Source organism: Haliotis rufescens, unplaced genomic scaffold, assembly GCF_023055435.1.
Source record: "Haliotis rufescens isolate VD_foot unplaced genomic scaffold, xgHalRufe1.0.p SCAF_14, whole genome shotgun sequence".
Classification (NCBI taxonomy): domain Eukaryota; kingdom Metazoa; phylum Mollusca; class Gastropoda; order Lepetellida; family Haliotidae; genus Haliotis; species Haliotis rufescens.
Window position 1 is genome coordinate 25,681,452 of NW_025963824.1, and position 20,163 is coordinate 25,701,614.

The following is a 20,163-nucleotide window of genomic DNA, read 5'->3' on the forward strand; positions in this document are numbered from 1 at the left end:
GCCTTGCCATTCAAAGCACAGATAACTGTAATGGCTGTCATTGACAGTTTCCTCAGAAGACTGAGACTTCGGCCACTTGTTCCAAGCCAGTCTGGTGAAATTATTTTAGGTTAGAACTAACATTTAGTTCTTGAATGAAGTTCGGATAAAAAAATTTTGATGTAAATATATTTTTGGTATTTCGAAAAGAGCCAATAGACTTGATATCGTATTATTGCTTTGGAGTTTGGGATAATTTGTTTCAGGGTCTGTTTTGGACAACTTTATCTCTGGAACTTTAATTTAGACCCAGAGATAAAGTTATCCTATTTAAGAATGTATATATCTACAAAATAAAGAACATGATCCAAATGAATCCCAGAACAATGCTCATTTCTGGAGGTGAGGCAATCTAGACTTGCCAAATCATTCAAGACGATTTGGGTTCATTTTTTTATTTATTCTTTTTGGTCAAGATTACTTATGTGTTTGTACTTGAATTAGCATATAGTCCTTGTTTCTTGTAGTGACTATTTGATAATGGTATCGAGGTCACAACTTGAGCTACAGTGGGACTGCCACAAGTTTGGCCAGCCTTTCTCCGGTGTATTGCAGATTGTATGGAATGGTGCTGATTTGATGATTACATTCATGCTTTAGCAAGCAATTCGGAGAAATAGGCATTTGTATTTAGGTTTTAAAATATAATATTTGTAAGTTAAAAAAATTGTCCATGTAAATCAAGTTTATGCGAATATAATGAAGGCAGTGAATATATGCAAACATTAGTATTGTTTGTAAACAAAATACCAATTTTAGGGGTGAGGAATTATTTGTTTTTTTTAATGCTTGTGTGGGACAATGAATCTGGTGCTTCATGTTGTTTTATATATGCAGTGATTGTATTCTGTTTTCAGACAGGCACAAGTGGCCCATCTTAGGGCATGTAATTTACTCTGCGGAGTTACCTCCCTTAGTCATGCCAGGATCCGCTGATCATTGCTCCGAATCCCAGATTTGCCCAGATTATGATCCTTTGTTCAGTAACTTGTTTCCACCAGCAGTAACTGGGCTTTCCTCCCACACAGATGTGACATGCCATGATATCACTGAAATACTGTTCGAAGTGGCGTTAAAACAAACTCACTCATTAAATATTGGCAGACATTTATTTATGTATGATATTGTTTTTGTTGCAGGAATGGAGGAGGGAGGTAACTGGGGGCCCGGTGGTCAGCAAGGCCCTGGATATGAATCTCGAGTAAGTACATAAAACTGTAGAATGGCCCAGCATCATAGCCGGTACTGATAGGAATTCTCTATATGTTCATGGCGCAATGTTCTGATTACCCCAGTCACTGGATCAGTGTGAACTCCATGTTCACAGCTCCCTGGGGAGTATACAATCCCAGCTACCTGTGAGGTGCTAGAAGGTTGACAGTCACGTTACCATCTCATTCCGAGTGCCCATTCACTTTGGGGTGAATTACAGATTACCACGGCATGAAAGATTCACTATAGTAATGTAAAAGAATCAGTGGGTTTTTTTTAAATTTCACGGCAGGACAGTTTACTATAGTAATTTGAAGGAATCAGGTGTTTTTTTTAATATATTTCAAGGCAGGACAGTTTACTATAGTAATGTGAAGGAATCAGTGGGTTTTTAAAAAAAAATTCACGGCAGGACAGTTTACTTTAGTAATGTGAAGGAATCAGGTTTTTTTTTTTATATATATTTCAAGGCAGGACAGTTTACTATAGTAATGTGAAGGAATCAGGTGGGTTTTTTTAAAATTTCACGGCAGGACAGATTATTGTAGTAATGTGAAGGAATCAGTGGGGTTTTTTTTAAAAATTTCACGGCAGGACAGATTACTGTAGTAATGTGAAAGAATCAGTGTTTTTTTAGAAAAAAAATTCACGGCAGGACAGATTACTGTAGTAATGTGAAAGAATCAGTGTTTTTTTAGAAAAAATTCATGGCAGGACAGATTACTGTAGTAATGTGAAAGAATCAGTGGTTTTTTAGAAAAAAAATTCACGGCAGGACAGATTACTGTAGTAATGTGAAAGAATTGGGTGGAGTTTTCTGTAATTTCATAGCATGACAGATTAACTATAGTTATATGATAGAATCGGGTGTTCTTTTAATTCTTTGAGTTGTAGGAATAAATCTGTAACATGACACGAGTCGAGGACTTATAACATCAATCTGTTCCCCCACCCCAAAGTAGGTCAACTCGTCTGAATAATATCATATTCAGGTAGATATTGACCTGAAACTACTCGACAACACGAAGGTTATGCATAGGTCGGTGTCAGCCGACAGTAGGTCACTGCGCCATGTTTAATAATATTTATAACCTGGGATGGAAGTTCTGCTGGAATATTGCTAAAAGCGGCGTAAAACCATACTCACTCACTCAATCACTCAGCAGCCTATGCTGGTCTAACAAGGTGTAAGTGGATTGTGTGGACAGGCATGGATTGCATGTCATCGTACCCTGATGGAGTGGGGCGGTGCTCATAATATCAATCACTGGATTGTCTGGTTCAGACTTGACCATTGAAAGGCTACCATGATATAGCAAAAATGTTTTACATTGGACTATTGTGTTGATCGGTGTGGCTATATATGATGTTATTCTGCAGATTGTCTCGTCCCACTTAAAGGGGCTAGGGTGGCCCCGTCTAAGGCATCACAGTTTGTGTCCCTTAGGCATGCCAGAAACTTTGTGGGGCCGAAATCCGGTTATGTTTCTAGTTTTGTCAGCACCATACCCGTGCTTGTCAGTTTTGCTGAAGTGGTAAACCTCTAAAACCTGCATCTCTTCGGGCTATCCTGCCACATTATGCTGACACAACAGTACTGGAATAATGTTCAAAGTGGTGTTAAACCAAAACTCGTCAACTCACTACTATAAAAAAATTAGTTTTATCCACAGACAATTTGAATGTAACCTAAATAAGTATATATGAGCAGACATGTGTTTGGTTATGTTGACATCTGTATATAAAGATCTCCTTATACTGTACAGCAAGTCGAAGATGATACACCATTTTGAAGTAGCTTTGGCAATTAGTATTCATAGTCTTGTTCTGTGAAAAAAGAATGGCAAAATTGATTCCATTTCGTGGAATAAAAGTGATAAACTCTGAAACTTTGTGTTTTGGTATCTCCACTGGCAGGAGTCGTCAGCCAAGCGCGAGGGCTGCAATCCAAGGGGGGTAACTCTTTCAGGATTATTGCTTTGTCTTGCTTTGCAGCAGAGCTCTGGTGTGAATTCTCTTTCAGAGGTTAAGTTTTGAAGAAACCTAAATAATTTTGTGGATTTGTTTATCAGATGTCTATTTGGTATTGGGAGAATTATTAAATTGTCTATTTTACACAATTTTGTCAATCAGTTCTCAAATTTCATTAATGCTAATTTGATTCAAATTACATGTGAATTTGAGAAAGTAAAATTTTATTTTTGGACAAACAAGTCTAAATATTACTTCATAAATTAATTGTCAAGGTTCATGATATTAAACAAAATTGCTTAGAAGTTGTCATGGTATTTTTTATATCACCTTTTTTGTGATTGTCATGTCAACTTGATTGTGATGTCAATTTATCTGGGATATCAACTTGATTGTCATGTCATGTCGTCTTGATTGTCATGTCATTATGCCCATTGATTTATTTTAGTTTTAATTCTAATGTCGTTATTTTTCAGATGTATGATGGACAAAATTATAATGGTCAACACAGTGGGGAAAATATGCCTTTTATGAATAACAGTGATATGCCGACATTGATGAGTGAGTATACGGACAATCGGGACTTGGGTTGTTGGAAGGCTCCTGTTTTCAAATGTCACATTTCAAATGAAGTCTATTTCTTCTTTCCGACATTTTTGCCACTTTTGCCATTTATGTTTTCTGTAGCTACAGACATGAATATCACCTTCAATGGCATTCAGTAATATTCCCATCTGCAGTACCAAACTGTCAACCCTAACATTTTCTTTCACTGTTATTCACTGTTTAAAAGCACACATGAAACTATATACCAAATGACTAATAGTTCGCCAGCACAGTCACAAGGTTTTAAATAAAGTCTACCTTTTCCCTTTTGATAAATTAGGAGCAATCGGAACTACAATATTATTTTTATTTGACCTTATGTGGTAGATGATTACCACATTCACCATAAAAAGCACCCTGCATCAGCAAGAGCCCCCGACCAACTTCAGACCTTGTGTAAGTAATTGTAAAAAGCGCCCCTGTACAAGACCCCAAAGATAGTTCACAGTCCGTAGTTTCCTGTATGTATTACACAAGTTTTATAGACCAGCAGCAGCACAGAAGGGTATCTAAGTGCCCAGTAGCTATATCGTATGGGGTCACGAGTGGCCCAGTCGTCTAAGGCGCCGCGATTCGCTGTGCAGAGTTGCGTCCCTTTGGCACGCCAGAAACCTAACCAACCTAATTTAACTTGTGTAGGGTTTAAAAGCTGTCATGTAACTGAAATACTGTTATGTTGGCTACACTCACTTACGAGGGGCGGTGGGGTAGCCTTGTGGTTGAGGCGTTCGCTCGTTATGCCCTAGACCTGGGTTCGATTCCCCGCATGGGTACAGTGTGTGAAGCACATCCTGGTGTCCCCCGCTGTTATATTGCTGGAATATTTCTAAAACCATATTCACTCATATACTCACTATGATTGGAAACATTTTCTTTTCAGACAAGAGTTCTGATTACCGGTCTAGTTATTCGTCCCGAGAAGGTCCAGTACAACAGGTAAGCATACTATAATTAGATGGATCCTGTTGATGATTATAAGTTAAGGATATTCTGTTGGTTTACTCAGCCCCAAACAAGGCAACATCTAAAACAAGGACTGATTGGCCTGTGTCCGAGTGGGGTATCCATGTTAAACTGCAGCATGGTATCTCAGTGGGCTTGCACTATAAAATCGGCTTTAGTCCTGGCGAGTAAAAGACAGCACACGTGTATACAAGTGCAATAATCTTGTCACTCCAATGACCTGGGTTGGATCCTGGTCATTGGTATACATCAAAGTCCATTTTTTGTGATTGAAATCATAGTAAAGGGGGCACATTGCTTAGTCCAGCGCCATCACTCTGGAATATATGTATATAATTTTATTCTAAAAATTACTAAAAGCCTAGGCAAGTCTAGATTCAAGTCTAGTTTCTTGATTCTACAGCAGAGGGAAGGTTCTTTTGAAGAAGAAAAATTACCATAATTTTAAAGAAATGTTTTCATAGTGTCTGTCTTGCACGTCGCTATGTAAGAGCAAAACATCTTGAATGCGATGTTAAACCCCATTTCACCACCCCTCATACCAGTGACACCCTCGGCTGCATCCTTAACTGACCGCTGGGAAATAGTGTCCAACTCATTTACTCCTGGGCAAGATTATGGTTCCATCATAAGACCATCTTCACCGTTTCATGGAAAACAATATTGCTCAGATGAAATTGTTATATATTTTGATACAGTTATCTTTTAGTAATATTGAGATTTTATCTGAAATCATTGTGGGGATTATCATTTGATAGTTCCCTACTGCGTCTGTTGTGTAACAATGTGCCACAACATATCAGTTCGGAGCCCGATGAGGTGATTCATCTTATCAAGGTTCTATTAAGCTCAGACCTACTGATTCACATGGAAGAAAATGGCAAAATCGTTTTTCTTTGAATCCGAGTCTGCCACATGTGGCACCAACTTACCTTGTCACAGTCTTTGATGTGGCTTTATGCGAACGTATATTCCCCCGCACTTAAATACTTTTGCTGTACTTTGCTAAGAGTAACATCGCTACTTTGGAATCTTTGACGCAAAGACGGAAAAAAACATTACAGGACTAATTGGCTTAACCACTTGGATGATTTGAGGAAAATGTCATCCTTTAACCATATGTCATTTTGTAGAATTAGCCGAGTCCGTTTTCATTTTTCGTTGTATTTACTGGTGAAATGGGGGCCTCAGATGGCAAATGTGTATACCTGCCTTTTAGCGCGAGTCCTGCGGCACTATTAGACGTACGCGTGCTACTACTCACTGCTCTAATTGCTCTGCCCGTTCTAGGTATGCGTTCAAGTTTTGGGCGCAGGTGTTAAACCCGGCTTGAAGCACGGTATAATTACGTAGGCAGACAACAGCGTCGGGAAAGAGAAACGGCCATAACTGTAGCAGAAATTTTTTGACGGGATCCCAGTTGTGAAGAATCCCAAAGGGAGTAATTAATGATATTCGTTTGGTTTGGGACTACGTTGTGGTATGGCTGAGGCGGAAGGATACGATGTTTCACTTCCTTTGTGATTTTGGGATATGTCGACTCGGGACATTTCAGATAAATTAGTTGTCGCGTCAAGTGACTAGATTCCGGCTAATTAGTGCACGGGACGGCGGACTGAAGAGCTCTGATCTTAAAATTTATAAGAAAATATTTGTTGAAGGAGAAATGGGTTTTTGAATCCAAGAATCACAAAGTTGGGAGTGATGCTCGCTTGTCATTAATCTGATCAAGAGGAAGGTTTGATCTCGGGGTTTAAAGAACATATTGGTTGTGTTTGCTGTCTATTCTTAAAGGGGAGGAATAAGGTAGAAAAAGAAGTAATATGACCATCATACTACTATAGAGGGACAAGGACCGTATCACCCTTTTAATCTCTGGGCTTTGTTGCCATAAGGATGCAGGAGTAGCCTCCCTTAGACAGTCTGATTCAAAAGTCCAAAGAAACCTGATTTGATTGTTGTTTGTCAGACATTTTTTTGAGAGATAATACAGTGTTTATTCAGTGTGCACTTTTACTGTATTGAAAATATCCCCTTGAGATTTGTCATACATCTTAGAAATGTTCTCAGGGTAATTTTGTTCGAGTCTGTGACAACTAATTCAAAGGAATAAAAACAAATAAATGGAATATTTATTCCGTCTGCAGCCTATTTTTAAGTTTTAAAAATGTCGTCTTGAGACTTGACGAAATGGTTCTGATTATTAAAGCAGTGCTAGTGATCAAGTCTGTCACAACAAATTCGGGAATAATAAAAAACAAACAAATTTTGGGCTGTAATCAGGCTAATGAAATCTGCTGGCCGAAAAAGAAAATTGGTGGAAAAAAACGTCGCAACATGTTTTCCTAATTTGTAACCCACAACGCCAAACATATGTCAGTCGGTGCTGCGAACACAGCCCCACCCACAGGGAATATGCAAATTAGGGGGTGTGGCAAGCACATGTTGGGGACAGGCACATGTGGTTTTAATTGATAAATATTTTTGGTTACTGATCTGTACGATGTGTGTTAGTTCGTGAAAAGTTAAGCACCACTCCATGTCTCGTCTCAGGAGAGTTACTGGTTATCGAGAAGCGTTCGACCAAGTTACCACGATTCCTTCCCTCTATATCCAACCAGCTATCTGTGTGTCTGCACTGAGGGTTGCCATTATCGATGAAGAGGAGGATTTCTTTGCGATCTTAATCTCTATTTTGGTCGTGGCGCTTTTTGCGTATTAGAAGTTCAAGCTCTTTCAAAATGTTCAAGGGATGAGACAGTAGGATTTGTGCCGTGAATGTTTTCTGGATTTTGACTGATACTAATCTGCAGAAGGATCGAGATGATCTACAGGCGACACTCTTTTTTCCTCCCAGTGTTATATTATTACTTTGGCAACCTGAATGTTGTTGACATATTATTCCTTGCCTAGATAGCAGGGCTTTTCTGGAGCATCTTGAGGCCAGATTGTTTACAGGTCTTTTACGGAAGGATGGATTCTTGATTCTTCATGTGGAGGGATTGTTCTGTGTGAAAGTTGAGGATAAACTTGGTGTATATTGAAACAGTGGGACTATGGTATATATGTGATATCGTCATCCCCTTGTGAGGATATGATAAAGGTTAACAGAGTTAGGAAATAATGACAATAACATCTTCCTTGATGAGACCTTGATGCTTGTAAATCGATTGGTGTTATTTTCTTGTGATGGAGTGATTTGTTGTATTTTTCCATCATGTATTCCTACCCTGGATTTTACGCAAGCCGGTACTACATGCACCACCCGATGTTCATGTCTCAGGTAAACACGTTGTTAGTTGCTGTAAAGGTATGATAATACTGTAAAGGTATGACAATGCCATACGGGTATGACAATACTTTACAGGAATGACAATACTTTACAGGTATGACAATACTTTACAGGTATGACAATACTATTCAGGTATGACAATACTTTACAGGTATGACAATACTGTAAAGGTGTGACAATACTTTACAGGTGTGATAATACTTTTCAATTTTGACTATACTATACGGGTATGACAATACTATTCAGGTTTGACTTTTAAAGTTGCGTTTTGGAAGCTGTTTTATCGGTCAAAACTGATTCAGTAAGCTGAGGGTGACGTTGTACCAGTTTCAACAACAAGGTACAGCATGTACATTCCTATACAGTTAGAATAGTTAAACATTAAATGGAATGATGGAATTACGAGTTTAATTTCTGTATGTTTAGTATAATTTAAATATGAAGGAATTACGTGTTAAATTCCTGTATGTTTAGAATAATTAAAATATTAAGAAATTGCTCAATTAATTCCTGTGTTATAATCCTGAATAGATAAATGAACTTAATAGTTAAATTCCTGTATGTTTAGAATGGTTGAATTTTTTTTTTACTCAATCATTGATTTATTTCTGATTGATTTGGGAGATATTGGTGGATTGTTTTGAATTATTATTGAGCCGGAACAGTTGAAATACATTGCTCGAAATAAGATGTGTTCTTTGTGTATATTTTGTTGCAATATACATATTCATGTTGGCTTGTATTATCGATGATATTTTGAAAAGGATTGTTTGTTTGTTTAGCACCAAACAAAGCAATATTCCAGCTATGATGGCTGCTAAAGAGAAATTGTTGTAGGGGAAATGGTTTCCGTGTGTTTGTGCTCATGTATCACAATGTAGGCACTAGCATTGGCATGCTCTCATTGCAAATTATTGACACATACCCTTATATATTTCATCATAAATAATTGCTTTTTGCAATTGGGTTTTCATTTGATAAAAAATATTTGTCTCAGCTGTCAAATATTTCTAGCAGGGATCGAGATACACATTGCATCCTTATCCGAGTTCAAATTCTGAGAATATTTACGAGTCACCATGTCTGAAAGCTTTGATCAGAAACAGTTTACACATGTCCGCCAAGTTTGACATATCCAAAGTAGTGTTGAAAACAGGCACATGTTATGTCTTGTGTGAATAGAGGTACCAACCAGTATGTATCCTTTGGGCAAGTAGACACCACAGATGGTCTCTATGTTTCCGTAATATATTATCAAAAGAACCAGTGGCAAAAATCAAAAAGAAATTGTTTAACATTTTGATTCCCAAGTTCCATTTACTGTTTCTTGATACATTGTCACTATAATCTAAGAGATGAGAGTGACGGATATTGAATATATAAAAGTTCCTGGAGATACGGCAAAAGTGGGATATGGGATATTGAGACGACAGGGTTAATGTGCGTGACAATAAAATAGGTTTATGTTTGCTCCTTAGCGTAGTTTTCTGCTGTATTTAATAGACCTTGGTGTCAAACATCATTTATAAGTTAGATTGGACAGGGATGTTGACCATACTACTCAAAAGAAGTTGAGGAACACCTGATTCTTTCCGATTACTCCAGTGTCATGGCAAAGACGTTAAAGACCATCTGGTTCCTCCAATACAATAAGTAATCTGTCATGGTTTCACAGAGTAACTGGTTATGTACAAAGCAAGTGTTCTTTAACTACTTTGAGTAGTATAGATTTAAGGAAGAGATTATGGATGTCAACTTCTTTTAAAATGAGGAACACTACGTTTCGGAGTATTAGCTTACTCCACACACCTGATGAAGGAGCAAGCATATACTCCTTATAATAAAGAAATTGACACGTATAAATTTGTTAATTTTGGTGTTGCACAAATTGTTTCTTTACACTACAACTATTATTTGTCTGTTAAAGTATTGGGGTTACAATGATCCTTTCACAAGTAGCCCTTGTGTGGAGTGTCTAAGAACGCAGCATGCCAGTGATTATTGAAACCTTTGTCTCGGGACTTTAGTAGTACTATGTAAAAGAGGATCATCAGTTTGTTACCGGCACGCGGTTATAAAAATGACAAACTGTATTTGGTTTTGTTTTCAATATTTAAAGACATACATCATTCGACTAGGGTCTGACATTACGGAGCAACAAATTGATTTTCATGGGGATGGAGTAGGATTTTGGGATCAGCATATATTTTGTTAATGTTTAGGAGCTCAATTATTTTTGTCAACATTAACGGGTGTTCAATTATTTAATTTTGTAAATGTATAAAAATAATGAACTATTTTCTTTGGACTTGTTGGTATATCAATTAACACAGTCTACAAGACAAGGGCACAATATTTGTATCCTACATTGAAAGTTTGTAAAAAAATCAGAACAGACTTCCATTATTTTTTTAGAAAAAATCCCAGCAACTCTTGAGGCTATTCCATTGCCCTTGCTGCTGTTGTAGAAGGGACCCCCTAATTCTTGTTCTGATTCAGGCGGATAATGATGACCCCTTTGAGTTTATACTTAATTTTTGACACTTGTTGGAGAACTACAACATTGGGTTAATGTAGTATTCTTAAGTTTGAGTTGAAATTGTGTAATTCAGACCTTAATATATTAGTTTGAGATCGACACTATTTTCTAGTGTTCATTGAATGGTATTTGTCCACTGCAAAGGAAATAGGCATAGTCTTGCTTGACAATGATATACAAATCTATACCAAAATATTGCTGTTGTAGTATATTAAGGAGGTTGTTATCCATAAATCGGGTCTACTTTGTATTGAGAATTTTTATCTTGAATAAATTTTAGAATATTTTTTTTTCAATATTTGATTTCATGAAAGATGTACATTGTGTAAGGACTTTATTAGTTGTATAGTCAATAATTAAATTATTTTTTCTGAATATATATTGAAAACAGCAAAAATCGGATTATTCTATAGAAGATAATAAGTGCATTAAAAATATTTGTAATTAGTTATTAATAATAGTCAGACAATATTGTATAATAATATAGACAGTGATAAAATATATTATTACCATTTATGAATAATCATGCCACTATGGTTTGAAATACAATGTATGTAGTTCAACTATTTTGCCCGTGATATTCAAGATATGATTCATGTTAATTAATGTTGTCATGGAAACAGACACGTTGAAGATAATTTAATATGTATTTTTCAGTAAATGTCCTTCCCAACAGGATAGCATTAGTCATGATGAAAGAGTAAAACATTCCCTGGCACTGTAAAGAGCTGGAATATTTCTGTGTACAGTGTTAAACAACAAGCAACTAAGTAGCACTACTATAGTTTTGTGAAAGAGTCTCCCTGTTTATTCCCTGGCACTGTAAAGAGGACTCTTGTTGCATAGTTTCATGGAAATACTCATTCCCAAGCACCGTCCTGTGTCCTTTGTGTAGCCTTGTATTCTATGATGATATACTTTCCTTAGTTTATTATAAAACTACAAGGCAATTATTCTGTCAAATATGTTTTTAATTTAGAGCAATGATGCCATTTTTCACTCCACTAGTGACTATATTTAAATTTATATCTGTAATGAGATAGTGTCTGATTTGGGTATCGTCTTGCTAGTGTCTTGACCTAGGTATAAATAATACAGGTATTTCTGATTCAGGTGTGTCTCTATTGGTGTGTCTTAATACAGGTGTGTCTGATACAGGTGTCTTGATATAGGTGTGTCTTAATACAGGTGTGTCTGATCCAGATATGTCTTGATGTAGTTGCTTCTGATCCAGGTGTGTCTGATCCAGCTACCCCAATAATGCTGATGCACCTTAAAAAGTTACAGGTTTTGATGACTACATTTAATTAATAGATGTTACCGTATTCGACGTAATCGGCGCCCTGCTCTAATAAGCGCCACAGTGATATTTGCTAATATATTGGCAAGTGAACAATCCCAATTAGCACCCCTTCCGATTGATCAATGTACACAAGACTTATTTATTTGTGTATAATACACACTCGTGTGTTATATGCACCCTTAATTATGGGCAATTAAATTCTGGAAAAATATATCTGTCGTTATAAACGTTTCAGGCTGTCAGCATTAACCACGATATTCACAATTTTTCAACTCTATTTTCTTTTTTAACTAAAATAATATTCGAATAAGAGCCCCCTATTTCTAATTTTGAGAGCACCCTGGGCGCTTATTACATTGAATACGGTAGTTGTTTATCAGGATGCTTTCCTGCAGTGCAATAACTGCCATAACACCCACCCCAAAACTTACACTAATGAATGTAGTACTGTGGGAATATGGGTTAGAATAGGTCCCTAGCAAGCTATGCTTGTTGTAAGAAGTGTTTTACTCCACCTGATGTGAGTGAGTGAGTGAGTTATTATTTAACGTCACATGGGCAATATTTCAGCCATATCGTGACGAGAAAGTACATTTATGATACATTTATGATACATATATTTAAACTGAATAAAAAGCTGTCAACGAAGGACAGTAGAATAACTAGAATATCACAGACTTGATTTAAAACTAGTTGAGAATATTAAAAGGCAGTAAGCATTAATGAACATCACAATTTAAAAATGGGCTAGAAATCGTCAGCAACTGAAGGGAGATCACCATACTGGGGACCATGGGGACTTACAGTACTTTTGCTTCCTGCATGGACCCCGGCAGGATTTATGTCATCCCTTCAGTCACTGGCGACAGTGTACCAGTTAAGCCTTAGATTAAAATAACGAAGATACTACGTTTAAAAGCCTAGTGTGCAGAAAAATACTTCGAATGATTTGGGACTTACATACCCTCTTAGGGGGACAATAATTTACTCCACCTGATGGTCAGGAGGGGTGACATGGTTGCATTTACTCCACCTGATGGTCAGGAGGGGTGACATGGTTGCATGCTCCCCAACACCATGGGATGGTTGCTCATGATGTCAATCACTAGATTGTCTCCTCCAGTCTAGATTATAGCCCATCATGTAGCTGGAATATTTCTGTGTACAGTGTTAAACAACAAGCAACTAAGTAGCACTACTATAGTTTTGTGAAGGAGACTCCCTGTTTATTCCATGAAAGCAGATCGTTATGTTTTTCTAGTTGTACTCTTTTTCTTCACAAGTTCAAAACATTGTTTTTAGGTTATCAAACGAAAGTGTTAATGTGGAAAATTCAATAATTTCATTTATGAAGACCATAAGATTAACTAAACTGGCTGTAAAGTTTCCATTTCTAGACACCAAATATGCGATTTATCAGTTAATATTAGTAGTAATGACGAGGCAGTGTATATTGTGCTATATCACCACACTCAGGCATGCCCAAAGAGCAACATCAACATTACCCTGGTCAATGGATCAATATGCACTCGATTTTCATTCTCAACTCCTTGGGGAGTGTACAACACAAGTTGTCAGCCAGATTTTGAACAACTGAATTTCTAGATCAGGTTGTATTTTAGGAATATTATTCTTGGAACCAGGTTGTGACCTTTACTTATGGGTGAATGTTAAATTCTTTAAATCAGAATATTATATTTATCAGTTACTATTTAGAACTTTGTGCTGTCCTTTTTTTGAGACGATTGAGATGAAGATGCAATGGCTTGTCAGTATTTTGCTTCCGTGGGTTGAGACTATTTTTACATAGTCTTTTATTACGGCAACAGTTCATGTATTGTATTGTTATGAAAACATGCTTCTGCATTGGAAAATGTTTTAGAAATGACGACATCACGGGACAGCCAGTGTTGGTTCAGCTTTGTTGCAAATGCGTAAATACGTTCCTTTTCAATGGAATTGTTTTTTATATGCAACGAAATTGAGTAATGTGGAGAAAAGTATAGCAATCTGAATAACATTTATGCAATACAGGATTTATTTCTTAACTTGAAATATTCATTGTGTTATATGTGAGTGTGTTTTAGATATGGTGTACAAATTACCAAAAAGTATTTTATTTTTAATCGTGTGAAATGCTGATGTTTTAAATTGTGCTGAAATGACAACAGCGGTATGTATTTGGTGATAATTTCCCCTGCAGTTTGAGAACATGGTTAAAGATTTATGAAGGTGCTTGACTTGTTATTTAAAGAATTGTCCAAGATATTAAGGTAAACAGTGACTTGATAGCTGGTTTGGGGAAATAATTCTTTCGATTATAGAGGAATATTTTCAGATGAATGGAATGATTTAAAGGTACTTTTGTTCAGTTAAGATTTAATGAATGGAGTGAATGGTGTTGAAAGTGTGTATTCTCAATCATTTGTAGGGTTATTGTGTATTGGCTGCTGGGAGTGTCCTGATTGTAACTGTGTTTACAGCACAACTTTAAGGTGTCTGAAATTGTATTCTGATTAAATTTGTTTGTATATTATACCAATTTCATTGTTTGAAATTGTATTCTGATTAAATTTGTATATACAAGACCAATTTAAATGTTTTAAATTCTATTGTGATTACAGTTGTGTATGTGACACCATTTTAAAATGTTTTAAATTCTATTCTGAGTAAAATTGTGTGCATCTCACCATTTTAAAATGTTCGAAATTTTGTTCTGATCAAAATTGTTCAGCACAACTTTATTTGTGTTGGAAATTGAAATCTGATTTCTGCATGTACAACAAACCTTCAGATGCATATAGTTATTTTTTCTTGAAAATAATATTATTCAAGAAGCGATCGTTTGGTTACCTGATTGATAGTGTAGGTAACCCAATTACTCAAGGTACATGAATAGAAAATTCTTATAAAATCCTATAGAAAATGCTTGAGCAGATGGAAATTGAATTGATGTTAGATAGCTGTGTTTTTGTGGCTTATGATGAGATAAAAAATTATATATCTGACATTTTTGAGGAACAGTTTTAAAAAGGTTTTCTTTGTTTGTGAAATTCTATTTCCGACTTGATGAAATAAATATAAGTGTCATGGCGAAAGAATCTTCTCTAAAATATTATACAAGATTTATACCATAATATTCTCTCCAAGTTATGTGTTTTAATCTGTTACAGTTCTATGTTTGATTTCTTAAGATAGAGAACAAAAATCAAAATCACAAACTTATAAAACAATATAGAACACAAAACTGTTCTTTGGTTAACTCTGTTTTATTTTAATTAAAAAAGAAAATTTGCACTATTGCAGATATTTTTCAGAATTCATAGATAAACCACAAATATGAACATCAATAGAGAACAGGTATCCAGATGACAAATGTTTCATCTAAAAAAAAAATATGAAACTCTGTTCCACAGACGTATGTCTTCAAAAATCAAGAGAAAGGAAAAAACCAAGTCGAGAGTGGTAAAAACAGAGGGTGTGTAACTTCCGGATGTTCTCGAACCTAACTTGCCAACGAGGGCGAAAGGACGATTTATTTTGCGGAAAAGAACGCGACTTATGGTGGCCACATGGGATTGTATTGTTCCCGACTCTAGTTCTGCCGAGCTCCAGTGGGATTCTTTCCATGTGTATTTTATTTGTATAGCAGAAAAGGGGATATAATTTCAATTTTTTGCGGGTAGATATAAGGTTCTGGATGTGTAAGTAAAGGATATAGGCAGCTCAGACCCTGATTCTGAAATGTTAAATACACACGGGGTGTGCAGCTGGTTCGCACATGTGACTCGCCCCTGAGCATCAGGGAATGGAGGGACGCACCAACCAGCAGCAGCAGCAGCAGCAGCAGCTCAGCATTGATTTGTGGCAGGTTTTGTCCTGGTGTTTGTGAAGTGGCGGGACAAATCAGGGCTTAAATAATGTTGTGGGGTCCATTTACAAGGCTTTGAAAATAAGGCTAGGAATATGTGACTAGCCCTCGGAATTGAGGTATTGCAGCATTGATGGCGGGACAAATCAGGGCTTAAATAATGTTGTGGGGTCCATTTACAAGGCTTTGAAAATAAGGCTAGGAATATGTGACTAGCCCTCTGAATTGAGGTATTGCAACATTGATAGTGGGACAAATCAGGGCTTGAATAATGTTGTGGGGTCCATTTACAAGGCTTTAAAAATAAGGCTGGGAATATGTGACTAGCCCTCTGATTTGAGGTATTGCAGCATTGATTATGAAACAAATTAAGGCCTAATTTACAAGGCTTTCAAAATAAGGTTTAGAATGTGGGACTAGCCCTCAGATTTGAGGTATTGCCAGGGGGAGACCAGCATTGACTGCGGAACAGGTCTTCTTCAATAATGTTGTGTCCATTTACAAGGCTTTAAAAACAAGGGTCGGGAATATGTGACTAGCCCTCAGATTTGAGGTATTGGAAGAGGGCGAGAAGCATTATTTGTTGTAGTTTTTCTTGTTTAAACACCTGGAGAAACTATGACTCGCAAGGCAGCCAGTGTCTCATCATGACGTTAAGGATGTGCATGAATGGATAAATGAGATTCCCATTGTCCTGATCTAGTAGTGAAACCACGCCCAATGTTTTTCCTGCTGGTATTGTGAGTGCTAGTGACCTGAAGTAGTTGCGGACGTCATGATTTTAATCGTCTGTGTTGAGAAATATGTGACTTGTCCCTGGGGCTATGTGAACACATTGGCAAAAACAAGCCTCAGAATCAATCTTTCAGTCGCACAATATATACAACTATTCATTATTGGTTGAAATATGATATAAATAGCCTGTGCAATATTACCATTGTATAAATAAACATTGGTACTGGCATTAATTAAACCTTGTCCAGCTCCTGTGTGATAGATTCTTTTGGTGATGGTAGGCCTATTTTGAAGCATGTTTGTCTTATATTTCAAACAAAAACGTGTGAAGGGCATTTCTTGTGTGTGTGACGGATGTGAGGTTGGGAATCAAATCGGTAATCACCACCACAGCATTTATCTTACCCCCAGACTGTTTAAAGTGGGTTATGGACCCTTGAAGATCCGGGGTAGAATAGGTCGTCAGCAACCCATGCTTGCCATAAAAGGCGACTATGCTTGTCGTAAAAGGCGACTAAAGGGATCGGGTGGTCAGGCTCGGTGACTTGGTTGATGCATGTCATCGATCCCAATTGCGTGGATCCATGCTCATGATATCGATCACTGGATTGTCTGGTCCAGATTTGATTATTTTACAGACCGCCGTCATATAGCTGTAATATTGCTGAGTGCAGCGTAAAACAACAAACCAACCAAAACCAAATAAAGTGGGTTATGTTTCAGTATTTCAGTAGCTCCAGATGTGTTTTAGCCAATCGTCATGTCAGTCCACGTTGTGATATGGATAGTTTTATCTATCCATGATACCTAAACACAATTCTCATATATCTTACAAATTTGATTGGGGCAGTCGGGTAGCCTAGTGGTTAAAGCGTTCGCTCGTCACGCAGAAGACCCGGGTTCGATTCCCGACATGGGTACAATGTGTGAAGCCCATTTCTGGTGTCCCCCGCCGTGATATTGCTGGAATATTGCTAAAAGCGGCGTAAAACCATACTCACTACAAATTTGATTAAATTGAAAAGTATAGCTTGAATATTGGTGACGACAGTGTGAAACTTTGCTCACTCACAAATAGCCTGTGGCTAAGGTAGACACTGAATTGGGTGAATTGTTTCTTAGCTCATCTGAATAGAAGGTTGTAGACATCGATAGCAACTTGAAATTTAATCTGACAGTGTTAAACCTGTACATATATATATTATTGATTTGCTGCATATATTTTTATGCCAGCTCCCCGTATATATCGACACCTGCAAGCTAAGCTTCACTTCCCTTGATCGCAGCAGAGTATAATCTATTATCAGCAATTGTGTAGAAACATGTTGTGTTTTGCATATGTTAGGCAGTACCCTTTCACGACCAGGTGCCGTTGTACTAAACAACCTTAGCGCTACAACTGTCGTAAGTCTGTTAAGGTATGGGAGTTACGATCACCTTAGCGCTAAGTTTGCTTTGTACAACAGCACCCAGGAGTTTATTCTAGAACAGGAAATTTTATCTTAAAGAAGCAAATATCAAGACATTCAAGTGAGCCATTGTACCTCCTGTTTGATATTTGTTATCAAAAGACAACGGGGCGAGATTCTGTATGTCATAAAGCGTCATTATTCCCACTTTTTACTTTGTAAACCGGGCCCATGAAGATCCGGGATAGAATAGGTCTTCAACAACCCATGGTTGCCGTTAAAGGCGACTATGCTTGTCGTAAGAGGCGACAAACGGGATCGGGTGGTCGGACTCGCTGACTTGGTTGATGCATGTCATCGATCCCAATTGCGTGGATCGATGCTCATGATGTCGATCACTGGATTATCTGGTCCAGACTTGATTATTTGCAAACCGCCTTCATATAGCTGTAATATTGCTGAGTGCAGCGTAAAACAACAACAATTGAACAAACGAATGATGTGGTTTTCGGTTAAAATGCTTCATATCAGGCCAGTCAGTTATGTAATAGAAAATATAATATTTATTTTTTGTCTTTCAGGGAATCATGGGTGGTAATAATATGCCATTATCGCCCGACGCCATTGCTTCAGCAAAACCTACAGTTCCGCCTTATTACAACAGTAAACGACCAATGGATGAGTACAACAGAGGTAATCAATCAATTAGATTAAAGCTACAGTTAGTTTTAAGGGGGGCAGAGTTGTATCCCCTAGGCACAACAGGATCTAATGATCATGGGTTCGAAAATAAGATCACCCTGATTATGATTCTAGTTTTGTCGATACTAATGGGTTTCACTGAAGTGGTAAACTTTTACAAACTGCATTACTTTATGCACTTAATCACATATTAAGTTTGGACTTCGGAGTAACCAAATGGGTAAAGTGTCGTTCGTCATCCCAAAGACTCAGGTTTGATTGCTCTAATGGATACAGTGTGTAAAACGTTGGTGGGACGTTGATCATAATATCAACTCCTGGTTTGTGTCCTGTCCAGACCCTGCCTGGAGTTTCACTAACTGTGGCATTAAACAACATTCACTCACTCACTTCACTCATGGGGCGGTCGGGTAGCCTAGTGGTTCAAGCGTTGGCTCATCACGCCGAAGATCCAGGTTCGATTCTCGACATGGGTACAATGTGTGAAGCCCATTTCTGGTGTACCCTGCCAGGATATTGCTGGAATATTGCTAAAAGCGGCGTAAAACCATACTCACTCACTCACTTCACTCATTTTGCTTTTTGTATTAAGAACAATGTTTTAATTTATGGGAAAGTAAATAAAACATTGCAACTTTACTTTGTCAGGTCGACCTACGGGAAAATTCACCCCTCCTGATCATGGAAAAAGGCGAAAAACTGGTGTTGTAAGTAGACTTCGATGGTCATTTACTCGTTTTCAGATACTCATCAATCCACTAGCCAGAGAATGCTAGAGGCCTCTTCAGTCACATTGTTGCAAAACACTTTTTTGTCAGACCAGTGAAGATCTGAGTTGGAATAGGCCTTCAGCAACCCATGCTTGTCGTAAGAAGCGAATAAGGGAATCGGGTGGTCAGACTTGCTGACTGGGTTCATGCAGGTCATCATATCCCATTTGTATCGATTGATGCTCATGATGACATCACTGGATTGTCTGGTCCAGACTCAATTATTTACAAACTGCTGTCATATGGCTGAGTTTAGCGTTAAATAACAGAGAAAAACTTTTTTTCAGATTTGAGAATTTGAGCATGTAATGTTGATTGATTTTGTTTTGATGATTATTGTGTGTTGAATTATGCCATTGATAACAATTTTGATCCTTCTGAACCAGTGTGTATGTGTTTGACTCCAGAAAACCAAGGTTAGTGGGGTAGTGGTTGAGGTGTTCGCTCATGTTGAATACCCAGGTTTACTTCCCGATAATGGTACAATGTGTGTCCCATGTTGTGATAGTGCTCGAACCCTGTGCAGATTCTGGGTTTGAATTAGTCCCCACCAACCTTTGTGACACGACTGAAAGGACTGAGAGGCAACTAAATGGATTGGGTGGTCCAACTCTGTGACATGCTTGATGTTGCTTGCAATACCAATCAATGGATCGTCTGACCCACGCTCAATTATTTACAGGTCACTGTCATATAGCTAGAATATTATTGAGTGTAAGTGTTTAACAACAAACAAAGCAAAACAGTAATT

The 20,163-nt window shown here is 37.5% G+C and overlaps 1 protein-coding gene across 11 annotated transcripts in view; it reads left to right on the forward strand.

Annotated features, from left to right (window-relative positions):
• LOC124131248 (transcription factor 12-like) overlaps positions 1-20,163 on the forward strand; it is a 151,574-nt gene that overhangs the window by 66,004 nt on the left and 65,407 nt on the right. For 10 of the 11 annotated variants that reach the window (XM_046494374.2, XM_046494373.2, XM_046494378.2 and 7 more), the window contains 5 exons: positions 1,179-1,240; positions 3,699-3,783; positions 4,709-4,764; positions 18,522-18,633; positions 19,291-19,349. In XM_046494374.2, the coding sequence (XP_046350330.1) occupies positions 1,179-1,240; positions 3,699-3,783; positions 4,709-4,764; positions 18,522-18,633; positions 19,291-19,349 (374 nt within the window). Of the gene's footprint in view, positions 1-1,178; positions 1,241-3,698; positions 3,784-4,708; positions 4,765-7,338; positions 8,075-18,521; positions 18,634-19,290; positions 19,350-20,163 lie in introns of those variants that run through there. The other variant, XM_046494381.2, reaches the window with a different exon arrangement.